General features: G+C 40.2%; 1 protein-coding gene across 4 annotated transcripts in view; it reads left to right on the top strand.

Annotated features, from left to right (window-relative positions):
• LOC105564698 (probable Ras GTPase-activating protein) overlaps positions 1 to 19,379 on the top strand; it is a 372,283-nt gene that overhangs the window by 153,673 nt on the left and 199,231 nt on the right. For all 4 annotated transcript variants that reach the window (XM_012017274.1, XM_012017271.1, XM_012017273.1 and 1 more), the window contains one exon: positions 5,475 to 5,587. In XM_012017274.1, the coding sequence (XP_011872664.1) occupies positions 5,475 to 5,587 (113 nt within the window). The remainder of the gene's footprint in view (positions 1 to 5,474; positions 5,588 to 19,379) is intronic.

The following is a 19,379-nucleotide window of genomic DNA, read 5'->3' on the forward strand; positions in this document are numbered from 1 at the left end:
CATGCCTCCCATTCACTACGCCCAGCCGCCTTGCCGATCAGCGCGATGCAGCGCACGCATCGATTGTTCAGAATTCAAGGACACGTCGAGCGGTGTGCGGGATCGATCAACCGCCAAAGAGCGGCGAAGCTTTCCGCCGGAGTTTAAGTCCTAATCGTTATCGTAATCGCCGGAGCGGTGGTTTGAATCGCCTCTCACGATATCGGCGCGGCGCGGCATTGTCCATTGTGCGCCATATACGTGCCGGAGGCCTCGCGACGGGACTTAGCATACGCGCATTCATAAGTGCGTCGAGGGGTACGCGTCGAAAAACTATCTGCTTGCACCTCGCATATGAGATTCGTGGATTGAGCAACCGGAGATTCGTGACGCGGTACAATCTCGTGAAATTCATTCCCCGATGCTTTCCGAGCTCTTCAGCGTGGAGATTTCGTCGAGTGAAAATGCGATGTCGGCGTCCTTCCTCGCAGCGAAAAGTGTCGACAAGAGTTTGAGAATTTCTGATAACAGAAACGTCGTAGAATTGACACTTGAAATCTGATACTTGAAACTTCCATTTTCCGGCAACAAGCGAATCTATCGAGCGAAGGAAGAGCACGATTTTTTTTTCTGTTAACTCTGTGAAAAGAAAGTGTATCCTAACAGATTTTTATCTTGAAATTCAGAACTTACTGAATAATTTGCAGAGACAGCTACGAAGACAAAAGGACGTGGCAGAATGATATAAAATGTCGTTGCTCATGAAACTGGGAATAACATGACCGAGTGTCGTTGTGCCATAAATCTCTTACACTTGTTAAATGTAAAAACAATTTGTCCAAGTTTGTAAAAATAATTTGTTGATCGAAATTTTAACCGAGATTTTAATCTTCTGTCAGATAAATATCTAATCTTCAAATATATATTATAAATAAAATATAAAACGTTATAAGCGAGACCTCATTTTGGTCAAATTTATATATAAAAATAATGAGTTATAGTTTCAGAATGAATCTCTAATGGAATTATTGTAACATATGGCCATACACGAACTATTTCGCAAACGTTTACTGACAATGAGACAAATGTCCGATTGAATATAATCGGATATTCCAATTACACAATAACAAACGGATATATCGAATTAAATTGTATCTTCGATGAAAAATATGATCGGTTTTGCAATCAAATTTGATCGGTAACTGATTTTCATCGGATGTATCCATAGTTGAATCGAGAAACGTAATTCGGAAAAATTAACCATCGGAAACACTATTTAATTGGTTTATCCGATGGGAATTTTTCTCAGTGTTTGATAATTGTCAGTGTAAATACAAACGTTTCGGATGACCACGTCGGTCGATTACAGCGTTTAGTTGAACGTTATACTTTTCGAGACCGACGAGGAAGAAGTAGGGATAGGGAAAAACTAACCGCGAGAGAGGAGAGCCCGGCCGTGGCCGGCGAGCGGTGTATTTCGGGAGGAAAAAAGGAAGCGCGCGATGCCGAAAGTTTTGCGAGAACCTTAAAGTGCCGCGAGTGCTCGGAGGCTGGGCGAACAATTTCGTCGGTTATAAAAGTAATGCTATATCTCGTGCGCGCGGCGGAATATGGAGAGGCGACGTCCATTATGGAAAAGGGCGAGCGCGGGAAGTAACGAAAAATTTAGTGCCAAGCGAGACTAATCATTTAGGAACTTTTTGCGACGGTACCCGCGGGAATAGGGGTAGCTTCCGCGCGGCGCGGTATATTTTTCAATATTCGCGGAATCAGAGACTCGGAGTAGTAAAATAAGATGATGTTATTGAGAGGGTGTACTACTGCGCGATGCGCTGGATTTATGCTGCTGTTCCCGGGCTTTTACGTTCAAATAAACCACATCGAAAAGGCTCGCGACGGTGTTGTGTCTAAAACTTTTCATGAAACTTGTATCAAGATCGTAAAAAAATGTACATATTATAGAATTTGAAACTAAAGTCGGTTTGGAAATTTTACGATGGCTTTTACGAATTTGAAATAAAGAAAGTCCATTGTACAGTTTAGTAAAAATGAACTATTCTCAAATAATTAACAATTGATTGCGAGAAAAAAGTGATACTTTGTTCGATAAGAAGTCGCCGAGTTACGCGTCTGTCGGATCCGCGAGTTTTCCTTCGTGACAGAGATTTACAGTCTTCTGTGGTGTCATTGTTAACATATTGCACAATAATGTATCTCGCGTACATGGCTGCGCCGGTTGCAATTAACGCCTACGTTCGTCTAAACGGGTATACCGCAGAATCCAACGGTATCAACAGCGGCACTGCTCGTCAGCCCCGTGAGCGTCTCTTCAGCCACAGACATGTATACTTACGCAAGACCGCTAATACCGTTGGCTGGCGTAGTACAAATTGAAGCGCACAACATGGTATTCGAACAGAGGAAATGGCAGCCGTGCGTAATCATATGTCGGTATGACTTGCGGGCACGCCATTAAAAATTATCAGAAATAAAGCGCGATGGAACGAGCGAATAGTCATAAATTTGTCAGCGTGTTACCATCTTACTCATAAGAAGCACATGCCGACTACATTGCACACGGATGACGGCTATCGCCATGCGGGACTTCCACTCTTTATCTTTGTCCAGTGCGTTTATTACTGTTAATAGTCTGCTCTAAATGTACCAAATCAATCATTTCTGCAGACCGTTCGTTTACACATTGCCGTCTTAAACATATTCTTGTAATCAGCCTGGTTCGTCTATCACATTCTGCAAAAACGAGGATTTCAAGTCACTCGACAGATCCATAATTGATAATCAGAATTTTTGTTAACTTTGAGGTAGGAAATTTAGAATGCTTTGCAATTTTGTATAGAGGAAAGTTCCCTATTATGGGATAGGCTCCTGATATGAGATGGCGGAGTTTCTGCTAAATTAATAGGCACCGTCTGTGTTGGTTTCACCATGAATTTATTGCCCTTGGAGTGAAATTTGTTCTTGAGTGGAAAATTGATTGGTAGATTGTGTAATCGTTGCGAAAAAGGATTTGCGATTGAACTTGGACGTTGAAAACCTACTATCTCATATTAGAATCCTATTCCATAATAGAGGACTCTCCTCTACTAATACTAACAAAATAAAATCAAACTGTGGCGATTGTGGCGCAAAGAGATGTGCGCTGCTCTAACAAGCCGAAGATCCGAGTTCAAATCCAACCAAGAATTGTTGGTTTTTATTCGATCGCCACCTCTCGGAAGGCAATAGTCAAACCACCGAGAGTACCTTCCCATGAAAATCCCCTTGTGGAAGCCGTTCGGAATCGGCGTTAAACTGTAGGTCCCATATACCTGATGCGGAGATATATGCATAAAAAAAGTAGAAACCAAGAGTAGAAAAAATTAAAAAAAAAAGAAATAATTTTAAGTAAATTGCGAAATATAGGTCGAGATGTTATGAAATCATAAAGGCAATCTCTCTCTCTCTCTCTCTCTCTCTCTCTCTCTCTCTCTCTCTCTCTCTCTCTCTGTGTGTGTGAGAGAATTCCCTTAACTTTATTATAATAAATATTCTGGACAGATTACACGATCTACACAAACTATGTTATTAACCATTTTTTGTCGCCATCTCTAAGAAACAATGATTTTTCTCGTTTATTTACTAACTTTGTTTCTCACGCTTTGAAGATAAGATTTCATGCTGTAAGGACAAGTGCTCGATAATGGATGATGTAATCGACTGCGCCAAATTACATTTCCCAGCGCGTTAGAAGACTGTGCGAGAAGACCGAGGAAATGGGGGCGCTATAGAGTGCCTTATAATTTTATATCGATCACGTTCCCGCGGTTTTTCTCTGATATACGGTAGGGAGCGATGACTTAGCGCAATGTCATCAAAGACGTTTCCGAGCTATTGCTTTTCATAAAAAGCGAGCAGCCAGGAATCCGTTCCGCATACATTCACGACAATGTATAAATGACATTCTTTTTTCATTTCGTTGTTCCGATATCAAATTATTCGATCATCGTTCAACAAAACGGGGAACGATCATTCCCGTGCACTTTTCTTTTGGTTGAGCAACGTTATATCTAAACTGCAATTTGCGTCTGCTTTCGGGAGCGCGTTTTCGATAGTCGAATTAAAAAACCTCTTTGTTATACTCATCGCTTTGTACCCGAGTCTACCTTTGCCCTCTTTCACTCCTTCGTTCGTTTCTCGCAAAAACAATACGCAATCCCAATTGTCAGTCGATACCGAGTGAAATCGATATATCCCGACTTACGCTTTGTCTGCGCTCCGATTGCAATCATGATTCTCAGTCGATGCTTTTCGCGGCGCTATACGAGAAAAATGCTGCTATTGTTTCTCGTGAAATCACCTCAGAGATGTATGAGAAGCCGCATGCGTGTGCGGCACCTCATAAATAAGACGTTCATTGCGTGTCGTGAATGTACAATTTGCTATCACGACTCGGAGAGAGTCTCTTAGGTAGTGTCTACGCATAAAAGCATCGATCGCCTGTGCACAATGAACGATAGCGACAATTTTCTAGTGGCAGAATCATTCTCCCCAGGCTATCGGGGACGCGTTTCGCTCATTACATCAGTCATTACGGCTTGCGTTTCCAATCGTAATGCATTCTTGCTTCCTGTAAGAATGTTCTAGATAATGTTGTTACGCGTCTCCGCATAAATCTTAGACGGTTATGTACGCACGTCATAAATCATAGCTAGAGTACAGGACGTAGCGGAACTATCGCTCAAATATAGTTACTGCTGAGATAGACTTCGCGGAATGCCGATTGTTTCAGTCCTTAGGGACATCGATCATTCCTGACTTATATGCAATTAAAACAGGAGACTGATTCGAGTTTCGGCGAAGAACAGAGAGAAATGAAGTTTATTCTTTGTACAAATTTCATTTTACTCGACACTTAGATTATAAAATCTTGTCGACATCATCAATTTCCAAGATATTTAACGCTGAGAAGTAAAAGTTGTTGGACCGAAGGCTTCTTTTACTTGTCCTCTACGATCAGCAACGAGGAACGCTTTTATTAGTTAGAATTATTGCGGCATTCTTCAACGGGCTTTTTCTTCTATCCTGAAATTGCCCGAACGTCTGAAGGTGATTACACCGATCCTTTCTAACTCTTTGATCTGCAACGCGCGAGATAGTTATATTGCAATAATAGACGTAACGTCTTTTCCGACGCATGCTATTTCCGTAAGTCATAACCGCAATTGAATGCGGCGCAATTATGGAAAAGCAATCGATATCTCCGCTCGCGGGAGGATACACGTCCGATCGGTCATTACCGATGATTTCTCTTGACTTGCGCTCCCTCTCCCTCCTCCTCATAAGGATAATTGACGCCCGGTCTATTATCCTTGCGAGTCACTCTCTTGACCAGTGACTATACTTTCTCGTAGAACGACGACACGCACAATGGTGTCGTCGGTGCCGTCGTCTATTTGCCTGGGTTATTCATGAGGGACCATCTTTCTCTTTTGCAGAGGCCGAATGCTGCGTCGGCGAGGCTGCCAGCGAGGCTTGCTGGGAACCTTGTTACTGCGTCCTCCTGCAGGACGAGCAGACCCTCACGGCTTACAGGAGCGAGGATATGGCGGTGAGTACATTTTTCTCTAAAAGCCTTCCCGATTCCCCTGGATTTATCCATCCTGCGGCTGTTTCGCTCTCCCCTCGGCGCACACGCGACGCTATCATAAGGCATGAGATGGATTTACACCGTTGCTGTTACATGTTTGTTTTCCGTAATGCGCGTTTTGTCGGTTCTCTTTCAGACGCTACGCCAGTGATTCTCATAGAACGCGTTGCCACGCATTTTCGATAATATCTGTACGTGAAAAGCAAACTGACATAACGACAAAGTTATGATTTTTCAGGTTTTCATGTCGTCCGCTCTAATTATTTGTTTTACAGCGATAAATAACTGTACCGCGGAAGGAACGGAAGTTTGAAGAAGATATTCTAAAGACAAACTTTAGAAAAATATTATAAAGGAGCAACTTGTGTAGCTTATGTTTCGCGAGCATAATTTCGTACGAGTCGAAGCCACGTAAAATTTTCTCGAATGTTCAAGGCTCGCAGTTGAATTTTCGCGGTGTTTCATATTTTTGCCAATTTCAGCGCAACGAAGTTACTCGCGAAATTTATTGACAGCAAAATTTCAGTTTCGCGAAAGTATATTAATAACATCTTCTTGATAACCGCTCCTCGCCCGGCTACGTGCAATAACTTTACGATGTCTTTACAATACCTTCAAATTGGCATATCGGAGAACCTGTTTGATCGCTGAGTAAAATGCCACGGCAAAGGGAGCGCCGACCTCTAATTCAATTAGAAAGTTTATACTCCGTTGACTGACACGAGCGAGCACGTGAACGCTTTGAAGACTTGCGGACTTGTGCCCGCAACCGCGGATCGTTGCGAATAACGTTCAAGATTATTCGGAATCGCCTCTTATACGTGCTACGGGACCTCTTCGGCGATTATCGAACCCGTTCAGTTGGCCGGAAAGAAAAAAAAAACGATTCCTACCGACGTGTCGCGGCGCTCGACGTTCCGTTCGGTTTATTTATAGACGCACAATAATGCTATACTACGCGCGTGTACTTTTTACCAAAAGACTCATGAGTTGCACAAATTCGGTCGCGTAATCCCCGTGGACGTGTGCGCAGAATAATTTCACCTTAATTTTGTTCGACCATCGAATTCCGCCTGCGCGCGATGTCCGTTACGGCGTTCTTAAGGGGTCATTCCACTTTAACGGCCCAAAAACTATGCTCATCTTTAACAATTTTGTACGCAGTAAATACGCCATACAATGAAATAAATCTTTTGGGGATTTATCAGGGCACTCTTAAATAACACACAAATTTTTGTCATAATTTAAACAATTTTTTAATTAAGCGTTTTCTACACCGTTGGAATGACGTGTCAAAAAAGATACAAGCCCACTGCGTTGATGACTTTCATCATTCAGGCTTACCTGAGACAAAAAATCAAAAAGATTCTTAAGCTATACGAGTGTCGCTATGTCCTGAACCTCAAAGTTTTCAAAAGTTTTGAATAGTACTTTTTAAAACTTTTTTCAAACTGGCACCGTTTTGTTATTTTTAAATAAAAATTATTAATTGAGGTTCGGGACATAGCGACACTCGTATAGATTAAGAATCTTTTTGATTTTTGTTTCAGGTAAGCCTGAATGATAAAAATCGTCAACGCAGCGGACTTGAATCTTTTTTGACACGCCATTCGAACGGTGTAGAAAACGTTTAATTAAAAAATTGTTTAAATTATGACAAAAATTTGTGTGTAGTATTAAAGAGTGCCCTAATAAATCCCCAAAAGATTGATTTTATTGTATGGTGTATTTACTATGAAAAAATTGTTAAAGGTAAGAATAGTTTGTGAGCCGTTAAAGTGGAATGACTCCTTAAATAAAAGAAAACAGCTTGCTTTGTATACGACGAAGACGAACTGACGATATTCTAAAATATTGCAAATAGGAAATATCCCGTATTATATCCTGTATATGATGTTTTCAGATAGGATATTCTATCTCTCTAGATATTGATACAAACAGAACACAAATATAATGAATATACCCATTGCTTTTAGCTCTTGGCGAAGCAAATACAGAAGAAGACACGCGAATGGCTTCTGGTTCCTAGCAACGCAAACCCATAAAATCACCTGAGCTGTCACTAGAGCGTTAAACTTGTTACGCGACTTACGGGGCGGCTAAGCTCCATTTTTACGGTAGCAAAAAATTTGAATAGAAATTGGAATTTCTTACGTGATACTTTTACACGAAAAGTACACCATGTTGCCGAAAATTTACGCGATTCACACGTGCTCGCGCGATAGGTGTTTTTAATCCCCTGTTTTATGTTTAATTAACGATTCGCAACCGTTCAATTTCACGTCCCATTGCTAATTCGTGCTCCGTGAAATCGAGGCTCGGAGCAATAGACAAAAAGAATAGAGAAGTAGATAACAAGCACGAGACGGTGGATATTTCGTGTTTCGGAATCGTTTCATTCCCCTGTGTCTCCGCCATCGTATCTCACGAGCTTTCAATTTCTTTTTTTCCACCTCTAATCCCCTCGGAGTGTGAACTCCGACCGTTACTTGGAGAAGCGTATTATCTTCGGTATACACAGCGAGAGTTACTTTCCTCCGATCCGAGACTTTCCCGTGCCGGCACGATTTAAGAGGTGTTCACACGATCGAATCATCATTAAATATCAATGAATATATTTAACTGTACACGGAGAGAATTTTCTCTTAAAATTTACCCTGAGAATCGTCTAATCGAGGGACAGCACGGCATTTCCAAGAATTTTATGAGAGTTTTTTGAAATTTTACCATACATTTTACTACTAATTATATACATAGTACATATTTTGCCCGCAAAATGTATGGTAAATTTTTCCAAAACTGTCATAGAGTCCTTTAAAATGCCATGTTGTCCTACGAGTACATGATTTTCCAAGGTAAATTTTCAGAGAAAATTCTCTCCGAGCATGATACAATGATTATGTTATATCTGTAGACCCTATTGATACTATTTGCATTAGTAGCAATATCAATATGGAATTCTTATAAAAGATATAAAATAACATCACATGTGTGAAGAAACATTCCCTAAAATTGATACGCTATTACGCGTAATCCGTTTACTTTTATAATGTATAAAAAATATTTTCTTATAATTTCGTGCTGTGGAAATTTATGTTGGGGGGGGGGGGGGCAAAACTCCCCTGGCAGGTTTTATTTTAAGTACAACGAATTTTGCAGCGGGATTCTCAGGTTACTTCCACGTATCGATGAAAGTTTTAAAACGCCCAGGCTACAGTTGCAGAAACGCTCGTGTTGTTCCATCGTTTCGATTTCGCCGCGGCATGTTTTAGCTGACATAAGTGGTAACCATTATGTATTTAGGGCTGTCTGAGACTCTCGCGGAATTTACTCCGCAGAGCGCTTCCTTTCCGCCTCACATTTCGCGTGAGAGAGCTTCGCGAATTTATTCCTGTATACCCTTGCCTGCATTCAACAATCGTTCTAGAGCGCCTTAAATTCCTTCTTTATGGAAAGGGATTTTTCTCGGTAACGAAAATACCGACGTTCGCTTTTTACAAAGGTTATTAACCCTCCTCTTCTTCCGTGGCTCTTGTTTTACAATAAATTTAATAATATTGTACTATTATTCAATATTCCAGTATTATATATATTTATCGAATTATATCATCAACGGTATTTCACGCGATTTATTAATTTGATGCAGAGAAAACGGAACAATAGAGAGAATAAATCATTGGTATTATAAATAATTGTATCGCGATATTGTATAGGCAATCATTATCTCCTTATTAGCTTGAACTCCAATTTATTCCGTACGCTCCGAACTTTTAGTTGAAATGTAATTGCCATTTTGTGATCGATAACGCAGAATCCTCCTATATAAAAAAGGGCGTGTTAAGTGGATAGTCGAAAGTCTCGAAGTATTGTTGTCGCTTTTCCGAGATGCTGATCGACTGTCTCGCTTGTGCGATACAACATGCCTCAGTCGTGTTATTTGCAGCTGTCAAATCATGCGAATTTTTAGAGAGAGCAAATGGCGCGCGCTTGTGTTGTCTAGTAATGTACAAATCACCAGACTGAATCACTCAAGTAAGTTATATCGATCATGTTTCACAACACTCGTGCAATATTTTAATATTTTAAAAGTTATACTTCTCAGGAATAATACCGTTTGTACCGCTTCTTACACTCGGAAAATCAATTCATAATTGACTTTTGTCAAGTTCTTTCTTATTCTTCTGAAATGTTTATTTTTTAAAATAATTTTCACAAAGTTCCGTTACTATTGTTTTATTCCGTTTGTAATTCATTAGCACGCGTATAATTAGCAGCCCGAATGGCTCGAAAGTTATTGCCGCGAATGGAAAATAAATTCACGAATAAAATCCACCAGACGGTTCACGATGGACTTGTAGATGCAACTCCATCGTTATTGACGATTTCGTCAAGCACGGGTCCGGCAGCTCGTACAGAAGTTCGATAGCCGAAGGTCTGAATGCACGGTCATACGCGCGTGTCCTATCGTTCTCGGCATTATATGCGGTACCTGCATACATCGTCACTATATAACGAGTAACCGGAATTCGAAACCCATTCAGCGAGTCGTTCTCTGAAACGTTACCTTCTCGTGTAGCCAGAAGCCCCTGTAAATCCCCAGAGTTGGCCCTTAACCCTCGAGACATTCCCGCGATACGCGACGTTGAATGTCGGATTAGTTAATTCGAACGCTGTGTCGTGTCGAGCGAACTTGTCTTCGCAAATGGCTGTATTTCTGTTATTCTATTGTCTAACCAACACATCAAGTACGTTTTTCAATCTCTCATTTTTAACTTTATCGGCGTTATTCGCGATCTCTATCTATCTACTCGATTCAACTCTTCTGTGTTTTATTTACTTTCATAGTGTATATTTTTTAGAGGTTTTTTTAAAACATTTATTCAAATTGCTTAATTTTCTTACCTGATTTAACATTTATTTACATAATTAAAGTTTGTCAGATAAGATGTTCAAAATAGAGATCATTCTGCAAATTTTATAAAAACTACAATATTTCAACTGCTTTATGTAATGAAATTCTTGTATCTATTTGACAAACTAATCTCCATGTTAAACCAAGCGTTTAATACAAGGAGCGGCTTTACAAAAATTTACGTTTTTATTTCTGTGTATTATAAAATGTATATTATTTATATATTTCGAGCACGTTTGAAATCTTTATCTTAAGCTTGAATCTCGCGATACGACAGAGAATGGATATAAGCCTAATTTAAACTTCATTTAAATCCAACAATTCGTCTGAATCATACATGCAATCTTGCTCATGAAGATTTCGGTAGGTTTCGCGTAGCGTAGTCTGTTACAGGAACAGTCTTCCCAGGATTTCAGCATATTGCGAAACAGACGCGGGACTCTGATTAGTACCTTCGTCGTGTACTCAGTTCCTTACTTTGAGAACTTGCTTTCTCATCTCGTGCCGCTTCAGTCTCGTCTCCCTTCCGTCCGTCCGCTGTCGCCGTCTTCGTCTTCGCGAGCTTCATGTAGTCACTCGCACATCTCTACTACCGTGCCTTGTTATTACTAAATCAAGACAAGCGCCCTAACCCTCCCTCCCCCTCTGTCTCTTCGTCCTTTCCTTCCTTCCACGTGTAATCACATTCAAGGGATCCAGGAACACGGCTCTGCTTCGTTATTTGCCGCTGAGGCCAGCTCGAAGGAACGGGGTTAACGGCCATTGAGGGATTCTTTCTTCTCAAACGAGTCTTTTTCTCTTCCGGGATGATGAAGTTTAAAAATAGAAGCTGTCGGCGAAATTATTGAAATTCTGTAGCTAATATGTTTTTACCGCCAGTCATTAAGACGATAATATCATTTTTGTCTTCAGAAAATACACCCACAGAAAATATTTCCGGGCCCAATGCTATTACACTTCAATGTATCATAAAATAGGATCGATATAGATCATATTTATTATGGGGAAAGGAATATTTTAATCTTAAATGAAAAATTCTAAAATGTAGGATAAAAAGATAGTGCGTATCGCCTTTTGTCGAATATCGTGGTACCAACTTCGTGCGTTGTAAGATGGAGGGAAAACTTATTCTAAACGCAAGAATATATAAACTTACATTTATATAAGTTACTCTTGTCTCAATATAGTAAGTCAATCTTTTTTAATTCGATAGAGGAGAATAATTAAGAATTATTGATTTTATTTTGATATCGTCTTATTTTTATACTAAATGAGGTTGTGAGAAATGTAAATGCGTCAAGAATATTTTTTGTCTCGGTGACAGAAATTCTTTCTGAGGGTGTACGAAGATGATAAATTAAAGATATTTGACGAAAGAAAGTATTTCAACTAAAATTAAGTAACACGCATACACGCGGGATATGAGAATAAAACAAATCGAAATCACTCGTAACGAATTACAATTGTAAGAAACGCTCAAGAAATCTCACTTTCAACTATGTCTTATGTGTATCAATGAAGATACTCTCTAAAAGTCAATCAGTGGATTATCACTGAAAATTCACTAGTGAATATTCATTGATTCACAGTTAAATGCACTGGATTGACTTTTAGAGAGTAGAATAACTGAACAGCTGCTTTCTACTGAAACCCGGATATGATTTTATTATGAGAAATCTATTAAGATTACAAGCGGCTTTGATTTTTGTTACATGTCGACCAAATTTCACAACATTTGGAACCTTATTGCGATTTCTTGCACTTTTGTTACAACGTTTTACGACGTAACGGTTTATCTTCTGGTGTTCCGAAGTGGCGGCAACTCTCAAAGAGCACAGCATTTTGTTACTTTAATCCATTAGCACTGACTTGATAGTCATAAGTTGGACACGCAGCGCGCGTTGAAGGTCTGTACCATCGCAACCTTTTCATTATGTAACACGAAACAAAGGAGATGTAAATAACGCAGATTAGGGTAAATGGACGCAAAAAGGGACTGTGGTAAGATGAACAAGAGAGTATCGCACACGCTTAATTTACCGAGCAATCCAAGTTGAAGCCTTAGGTCGAAGCATATTGCTTCGCATAAGCAACTTCGTTGATTAACATTTTCTCGATGCAGCTTAATTTTTAATCGGGTTAATTTAATCGGATTGAGTTTTAATGTAGTTTTAATGCATAAGCTCAACTTGCTTTTTAAATTTTTTATGAAGCTTTCAAAGTCGACTGTATAAAAGGAACTTTCTCACGGTTATTTAAATTTCGCGATCTTTTAATGACACTATTTAAATATTTTTCCGCTGACGGAAGGTGCATTAACATTTTTTTTTGCTGACTGCAAGTTTGACGACGGCTTATTATTATCTTGCGCCCCGATTTATGCATTGCGGTTTAAACTCTTCGATACGCACGGCCAAACCTGATTCATTCTAGTGATAAATTATGCACAGGGTGTCTCGAAAGATAGCGCGCACCCTCTCTGTGCTTTCATCCCTCGATAATGGCTCCCTTGATGCACCCAAGGACATCTTCCTAGCCTTCCATCTACGCCGACCAATCACATGATCTCTCTCTCTCTCTCTCTCCCCTCCCCTCTCTCTATCTCTCTAAACCCCTAAAGCGCTTATTTCCAGTTACATCGCGGCTACTATCATGAAAAGTTTATTCTAGATATACATATATTTTCTTTAATCTAGATAGACATATGTGTTTTTTATACCAATTATATATAAGATCTAAAGAAAGAGTATATCATAATTTATTCAATTGATTTTTCTCGGTATATCTTCTTCGCTTTTTCGCATATAAACTTCTCGGAGAATAATATCGTCTATGAAACGGAAGGGTGCCGAGTTCTCCCAATCAACGTGTAACAATTAATAGATCAACAATGCGATCTAAATCTACTGCAATAACTCTTGCGAAAATATGTCTCGATTCGCCTTTCCGCACGTTTTCGCTCGGTACGAAGTCTGTGAATTTTTGGCGCGCGTTCATACTTGTCACGTACGCAAGAAAGAAAATGCAACCCCGTCTGCAGAATCGTCTCCGGCAGTGAGGGGTGCTTTTGTGTATTAAGTCGTCTCTCTCCCTTTTTCGCTCTTTTACTTCTCGTCCTCCCACTTTTTGCTTTCTTTCCCGTCCATTTATGAGTCCCCTAAACGTGAGACGAATTAAGTACTCGCGATTAAATATGTCTCTGTCTCTTCGACGTAATTCGATCCATTTCATTTGCACGATTTACTCTTGTTTCTTATCTATATATCGCCATATTTGATTTATCTCACAATCAGTATATGTCGTCCTTTTTTCTTTTACGAATATATAGTTATTTTTTTTCAATTAATAAACAACAATGACCTTCTTGACATTTTTATACACTTATCTCTTTTACAATGTTTTGTTTGTAGTACATTGTACGTTGATTAAAAATACGTCAGTATTTAAAGTCGGGAGTTAATGAAACATTACATGATTATTTGTATAATTATACATTACATTAAAATTGCTGTTTATTGTTCTTTGATTCTTTTTATTGTTTTTTTTTCAAAAGTTTTATCATGTAATGAAGCACTTCAGTAATTTTTTGCAGTGATATAATATAATAGCTCTACCTTTTAGATTTACGTGATACATAATATTGCATTTTATTATACAACGTAAATTATGCAAATTTTTACAAATCTTGTTATTAACAAAGTTCGTAAATAAACTTGCAATTCTGTTTCTCCTAAAGTCGCAGACTTGAAAAATGAAATATATCGCACGCTATTATTAATATATACTCCGAACCCAATACGATCGCAGACCAATTTTTTCTCTTTTGGCTAATATTCTCTCTCAAATTGTTTGCCTTGTGCCTTCTCGTTTGCCGCGTTATTAAATTTTTCTTTCGGGACATTCCAACCAGAAGCATCCTAGAAGGAAGCACCTTATAAACTGGATATGATACAAAGGCATCCACCTGACGAGCGATACTTTGATCTTCGTTTCCTCAAGGCATCTTATTTTGCGTTACACGCACGAACTGATCAGCGAGATATCACTGGTGGATCAGAATCGTTTCAGCCGTTCGTGTATCCCCTTCGAGAAAGAGATCTCGTTTTCTCGTGGAGTCGGGAGCGTTTGTTCGTCCCGTCCTTCATCGACCGGCGCGCGCCGTTTGCACTCCCGTTCGACCTTTTTTTCTCTCCGAGAAACGGAAGCTTACAGGATCAGAGGTGTGGGAAGTATTTTCGGTGTGAGGGGTTTTTCTCGGGTTTCCTCGCGTAGACTACCCGAGGCGTGCCCTATACGTACCTCGCATACCTCGTGAAAGGGATCCTAGGAGGATTCGGGACTAAGGACCTCCTCGACTCCCCGCTAGAATAAATCGACTTCGCCCTTTCGCATCGCCTCCGAGCTCCTCTTACCTCCGGAATCACCCTCGAGAGTGGGCGGAGTCCGACGAGCTCCAGGAATTCGTTGGACCACGGCAGTTGGAGCGAGAAAGAGAGCTGTCGGAGGAAAGGCTTGTAAATCTGGAAAGCTTGTTTAACTCCGGCCGCCTAGTAATACTTGGACGGGGATGTCGCCTGTAATTAACGGGGGCGAAAACTCATTATAAATTGTAATTGAGGCATTACGCGATAGTGTCTGAAATATATATATTGACCATCCTCATCTGCTATCGTATTCCGTCTTGCGTCGCGTGAGACTATAAACAGTCTCTACATTGCGCTTCGTTTCGTGCGCAGGTATTAGTGCCGGAAGGTATCTGTTACAACAGTTTATCGTTAAGAAGTAAAACAAGTATAAACTTACGCCTAACTTTTTAACTTTCACTTTTGCGCAAGGACGTGCATAGGGTAAAGGCATCATAATACATGTAATACAAATAAGTATAAAACGGACAATAATTTATACATTTGGTCATACGCGGAAGTTAATTTGAGAAACAAAAGAGAGAAAGAATCTTTTTGTAAAGAGTGGATATTCCTGTATGACAATATTTCAAGACATTAGATACAATCCATTCTACGACACAGTCTTCTTTGTAATAATCTCTCTCTCTCTCTCTTTCTCTCTTTTTTTGTTGCACAAAGCTTTGACATTTCATATAACAGCAATGAAAAGAGCGTAAGTGGAATTTATGCATAAAAGGAGATAATCTACAGGTTTCGTAGTACACGCCGAAAAGGGGAAAGATTCGTTATCATATTACGTCGGATTAAGGGGTTTCCTAAGGAGATTTGGATTAGAATCAAAAGAGAGAATTCCCTTCTGCGAGCGCATACTCGCGCGTAAAAACCTTTACTGTATTATCCCTACATTTGATAAGTGGTTACGTATCTTACGCGTATATATGTGTATCAACCCCATGACGACTTGTGTAATCTGTGAAAATTACAGATGCGCAATTTGCATGTTATACGGGATAATTTTAGAACACACGGCGCGCACGGAAACGTAACACGCTGCATACATTATTCATGGGCGGATGAAACGTCTGGCTTTTAACTAGCTCATTTTTAACAGAATCTATTTCGCAACGAAAATTATTAAACATTGTCGCATTACTGCGACTGCGTCATATCTCAAAGAGTCACAATTGGCATCGTGCAATTGGTCGAATTTACGAGTCACACTGATTATCCGTTAGTTAAACTACATGAGAGCAACAGAGTCACACACGCAGTCAAATTCCGTTCTGAGTCGTTTTATCGCTCGTAATAATTCGTCACATTCACATGCCATTCGTTGTTGATTAAACGAGCCCATCCAGTAATCTCTTTGCTACATTATTCACCACCGGCTGCATTATTAAGAACATTAAAGCCTCCGATCTCGGAGAGAGTATCCCGAATGAGATAGAACGCTACCGCCACGCAATAATCTCTTCGGCTTAATGCCAGAGGTGTACCAAAGAGCATATACAGTCGGAAGCTTAACTGTTAGACGCGCGCGAGGGGCCGCGGGGGGAATCAGAAGGTCACGGTATTTCGTGGTTCGAAAATTGTGGGGGTAGAGAAACGGTAGCAATGGGGTGCATTTATATAAGGCCTGCCTCGAGCATCGCGCCGGCGAACAAGGGAGTAAAAATAAGCCGGATGGGATATTATCGAGCTGATAGGAAGGCCGGTATATTCTATTCGCGGTACACTTTTTTTTATTTCCCCGGCGTTATAACGTCGGAAAAATCGCTCGTACGAGCATTTATTTCGTAAAAGTGCACTGACGCGAAAAAACTCGAGTTGCATTGTGTGCATTGTGAAGAGATAAAATAATTTTATATTTTTTAAAATTGCTATTGCATTGTGTGTGTTAAAAAATTTTTCACGTCGAGCGAATCGATAAAAATTGCGCAGAAATTTTTCTCGGCCTCAAGTTATTTTACTCCTAATATAATTATCTTTTCCAATGCTTCTCTGTATGCCTCTATTAAGAATAGAGGCGCTTTGAAAACGCTAGGGCAAAGTTGAAAAGGCGACGAGGCCAACAGCCTCTCGGCTTGCTCCATTTTTTGTTACTCCAAGTATCTCCTCAGAAATTCAGAGTAGCTCGCAGCACTTTTTAATGAGACTTACCCTCAGTAGCGCGAATTTTGATAAACGATTCGCAACGGGTAGAAAGACCTCTTCAACTTGTCCGCTATCGCGGAACGAGAATGACATGTGCATATATATCTGCAAAAAAAACGTAATTAACTTTTCCTTCCGTAAAAGATTTCACAAGATTGCAGAAGTCTATTTGCACATCTCTCTTACGTCAAAACCGCGAGCGAGCAAATTTTCGCAAAATGATTAAATACAAATTTTGAAATAAAAATCGAAGATCAATGTTTTACTTCGGACGTAAATTTGACTGATTTTACTGTTTTGTGGAAATTTGCACGTTTAAAATTTTGGCACGAAAGGAACGATATAATCCTACAAAAGTAGTCTTAGCAAACATTTACAATTGATGAAAGAAATGTCGGTGGCGCTCTTTAAGCGCATTGAAATATCTTCTTTAAAAGAATCCGATGCTGATTTACGGAGTTCACAGGTGACCAGTAACCAACGAAAACATCAACAGTATATCTATTACTTGGATCTTCTACATCGATCTGTACTGGAGTGTAGAGAATATTCATCTCGTGAAAAAAAAGTGTGTTGTTTGTCGATAAAGAGGTGTGCTCCTGTTATCAGTCGATATTACTCCGTTGTTTATTGGCTTTATTTAGAAAGTCGCACGAGCGAGAAATTTACCAGTTGCTCCACTTCTCCGAGCGGCTGGTGAAGTAGCACCTCGTTAGGAATTTACGCAGTCCTACATCCATCTTTCTCCTTCGTTTTCCCTGTCGCGCTTTGTCCGTTCCTCTCAAAAGCTCTCCTTTCAGCGACTTCGTCGTGGAACGTATACGAAGCTTTCAGCAAATACATAAGCATTCCGCAATGAACTTTTCACTTTCGAGCTGAAGAATCTTCTCTCTCTGATCCTCTCCTTTCCCCCTCTCAAATAAAGAGTTATGAGAAAACAGAGCCGTTTAAACAAATGTTGAAAGAGTATATTATAAAGAATATAAATTAATGTTCTCTCTCTCTCTCTCTTCTTTTCTTCCTCTCTCTTTGTTGTTTCTCGAAAGAAAACTGATCGCGATGATCCGGACTGCAGCAGTGGCAGAGGGAAAGGAGAGCTCGACAATAAAAGCCGCGTTGGACAAATATACCATCGGACGCACGCGGCGGTCCCTCGCGGTCGGGCGCATTCGGCAATTTTACAATGCGCTGTTAACATGAAGTTTGGACGCGAACCTTCTGATGCCGGGCGTTTTCACGAAGCGGCATTTTAGCGTTTGTACGCCACGAAAACGTGCACAACCGTCGGGACTCTCAAACCCCGGTTTGCTTGGACATGCAGAGTGCTTTGAAACTATCGCGACTCGTTGCAAATTGCAGACGTTACGGAACTAAAAAGACGACACCTACAATTCGCAAAATGTGCTTTTCAGAGTTGCCGTCTCACTTTCGCTCCCTTATTTCAAAAGTATGTAGATTGTCCCACATAAAGGAGGCGGGGGGGAAGTGCCATATTGAAACTTTTTGCCTCATCACCGTTTAATGGACATTATTCTGCCCGGCAGCTCGTGTCGGAGCTGAAATATCTTGAGAAACATTTCCCTTCTCGTTCGCTCCTTTGTCATCGCGAAAGATTGCCGTTATTTGACGAAACTTTTTCAATTAGTCGATGTCTAGAATGACAGCGTAAGAATAGGCAGTGGAACAGGCAAGAAAACCCGGCACGATAAATGGCTACGTGCATGTCCTATTATTATTCCGGTTGAGACATTCCGGGACGCGAATCGATTTCACTGTTCACCGCTAGATCGATAACCGGAGAAAAGGGAGCATACGTGCCAGGCACACAATCAGATTGTCCGAATCGAGGTTGATCGATAGGGATCGAACGCGGAACGGTCCCAGCAGCCCGAGCACGTTCGCGAAGGTCGATCTGAATCGAATTAAATTCAACGAGACGCAACCAAATTGTTCTCTTCGATCACGTTTCGCGATCTAACGAGCAAGGAACCCGTTGTGCCCGAATGTAAACAGTTACGTAAAATAATGGTATAAGTGGTAGTTATTTATTCAGCTGTTGTGACAGCGTATAATATAATATGTTACTGACACTTCAGCGTTAATTGGTGATCGATCTTGCGCTTCATTTATTTATTTTTATGAACAGTGACAATTTGAATACTAAATATTTTTTACACGATGACAACGAAATGCAGATCACTTTTAAAGAACAAGAGAGACTTCTGAAAGCAAATCTTTTTCTCCTGAAAAGAATGCAGACAGGGACAATGACTTTGCAAAC

Source organism: Vollenhovia emeryi, unplaced genomic scaffold (assembly GCF_000949405.1).
Source record: "Vollenhovia emeryi isolate VEMERY1.0 unplaced genomic scaffold, V.emery_V1.0 DF939160.1, whole genome shotgun sequence".
NCBI lineage: Eukaryota > Metazoa > Arthropoda > Insecta > Hymenoptera > Formicidae > Vollenhovia > Vollenhovia emeryi.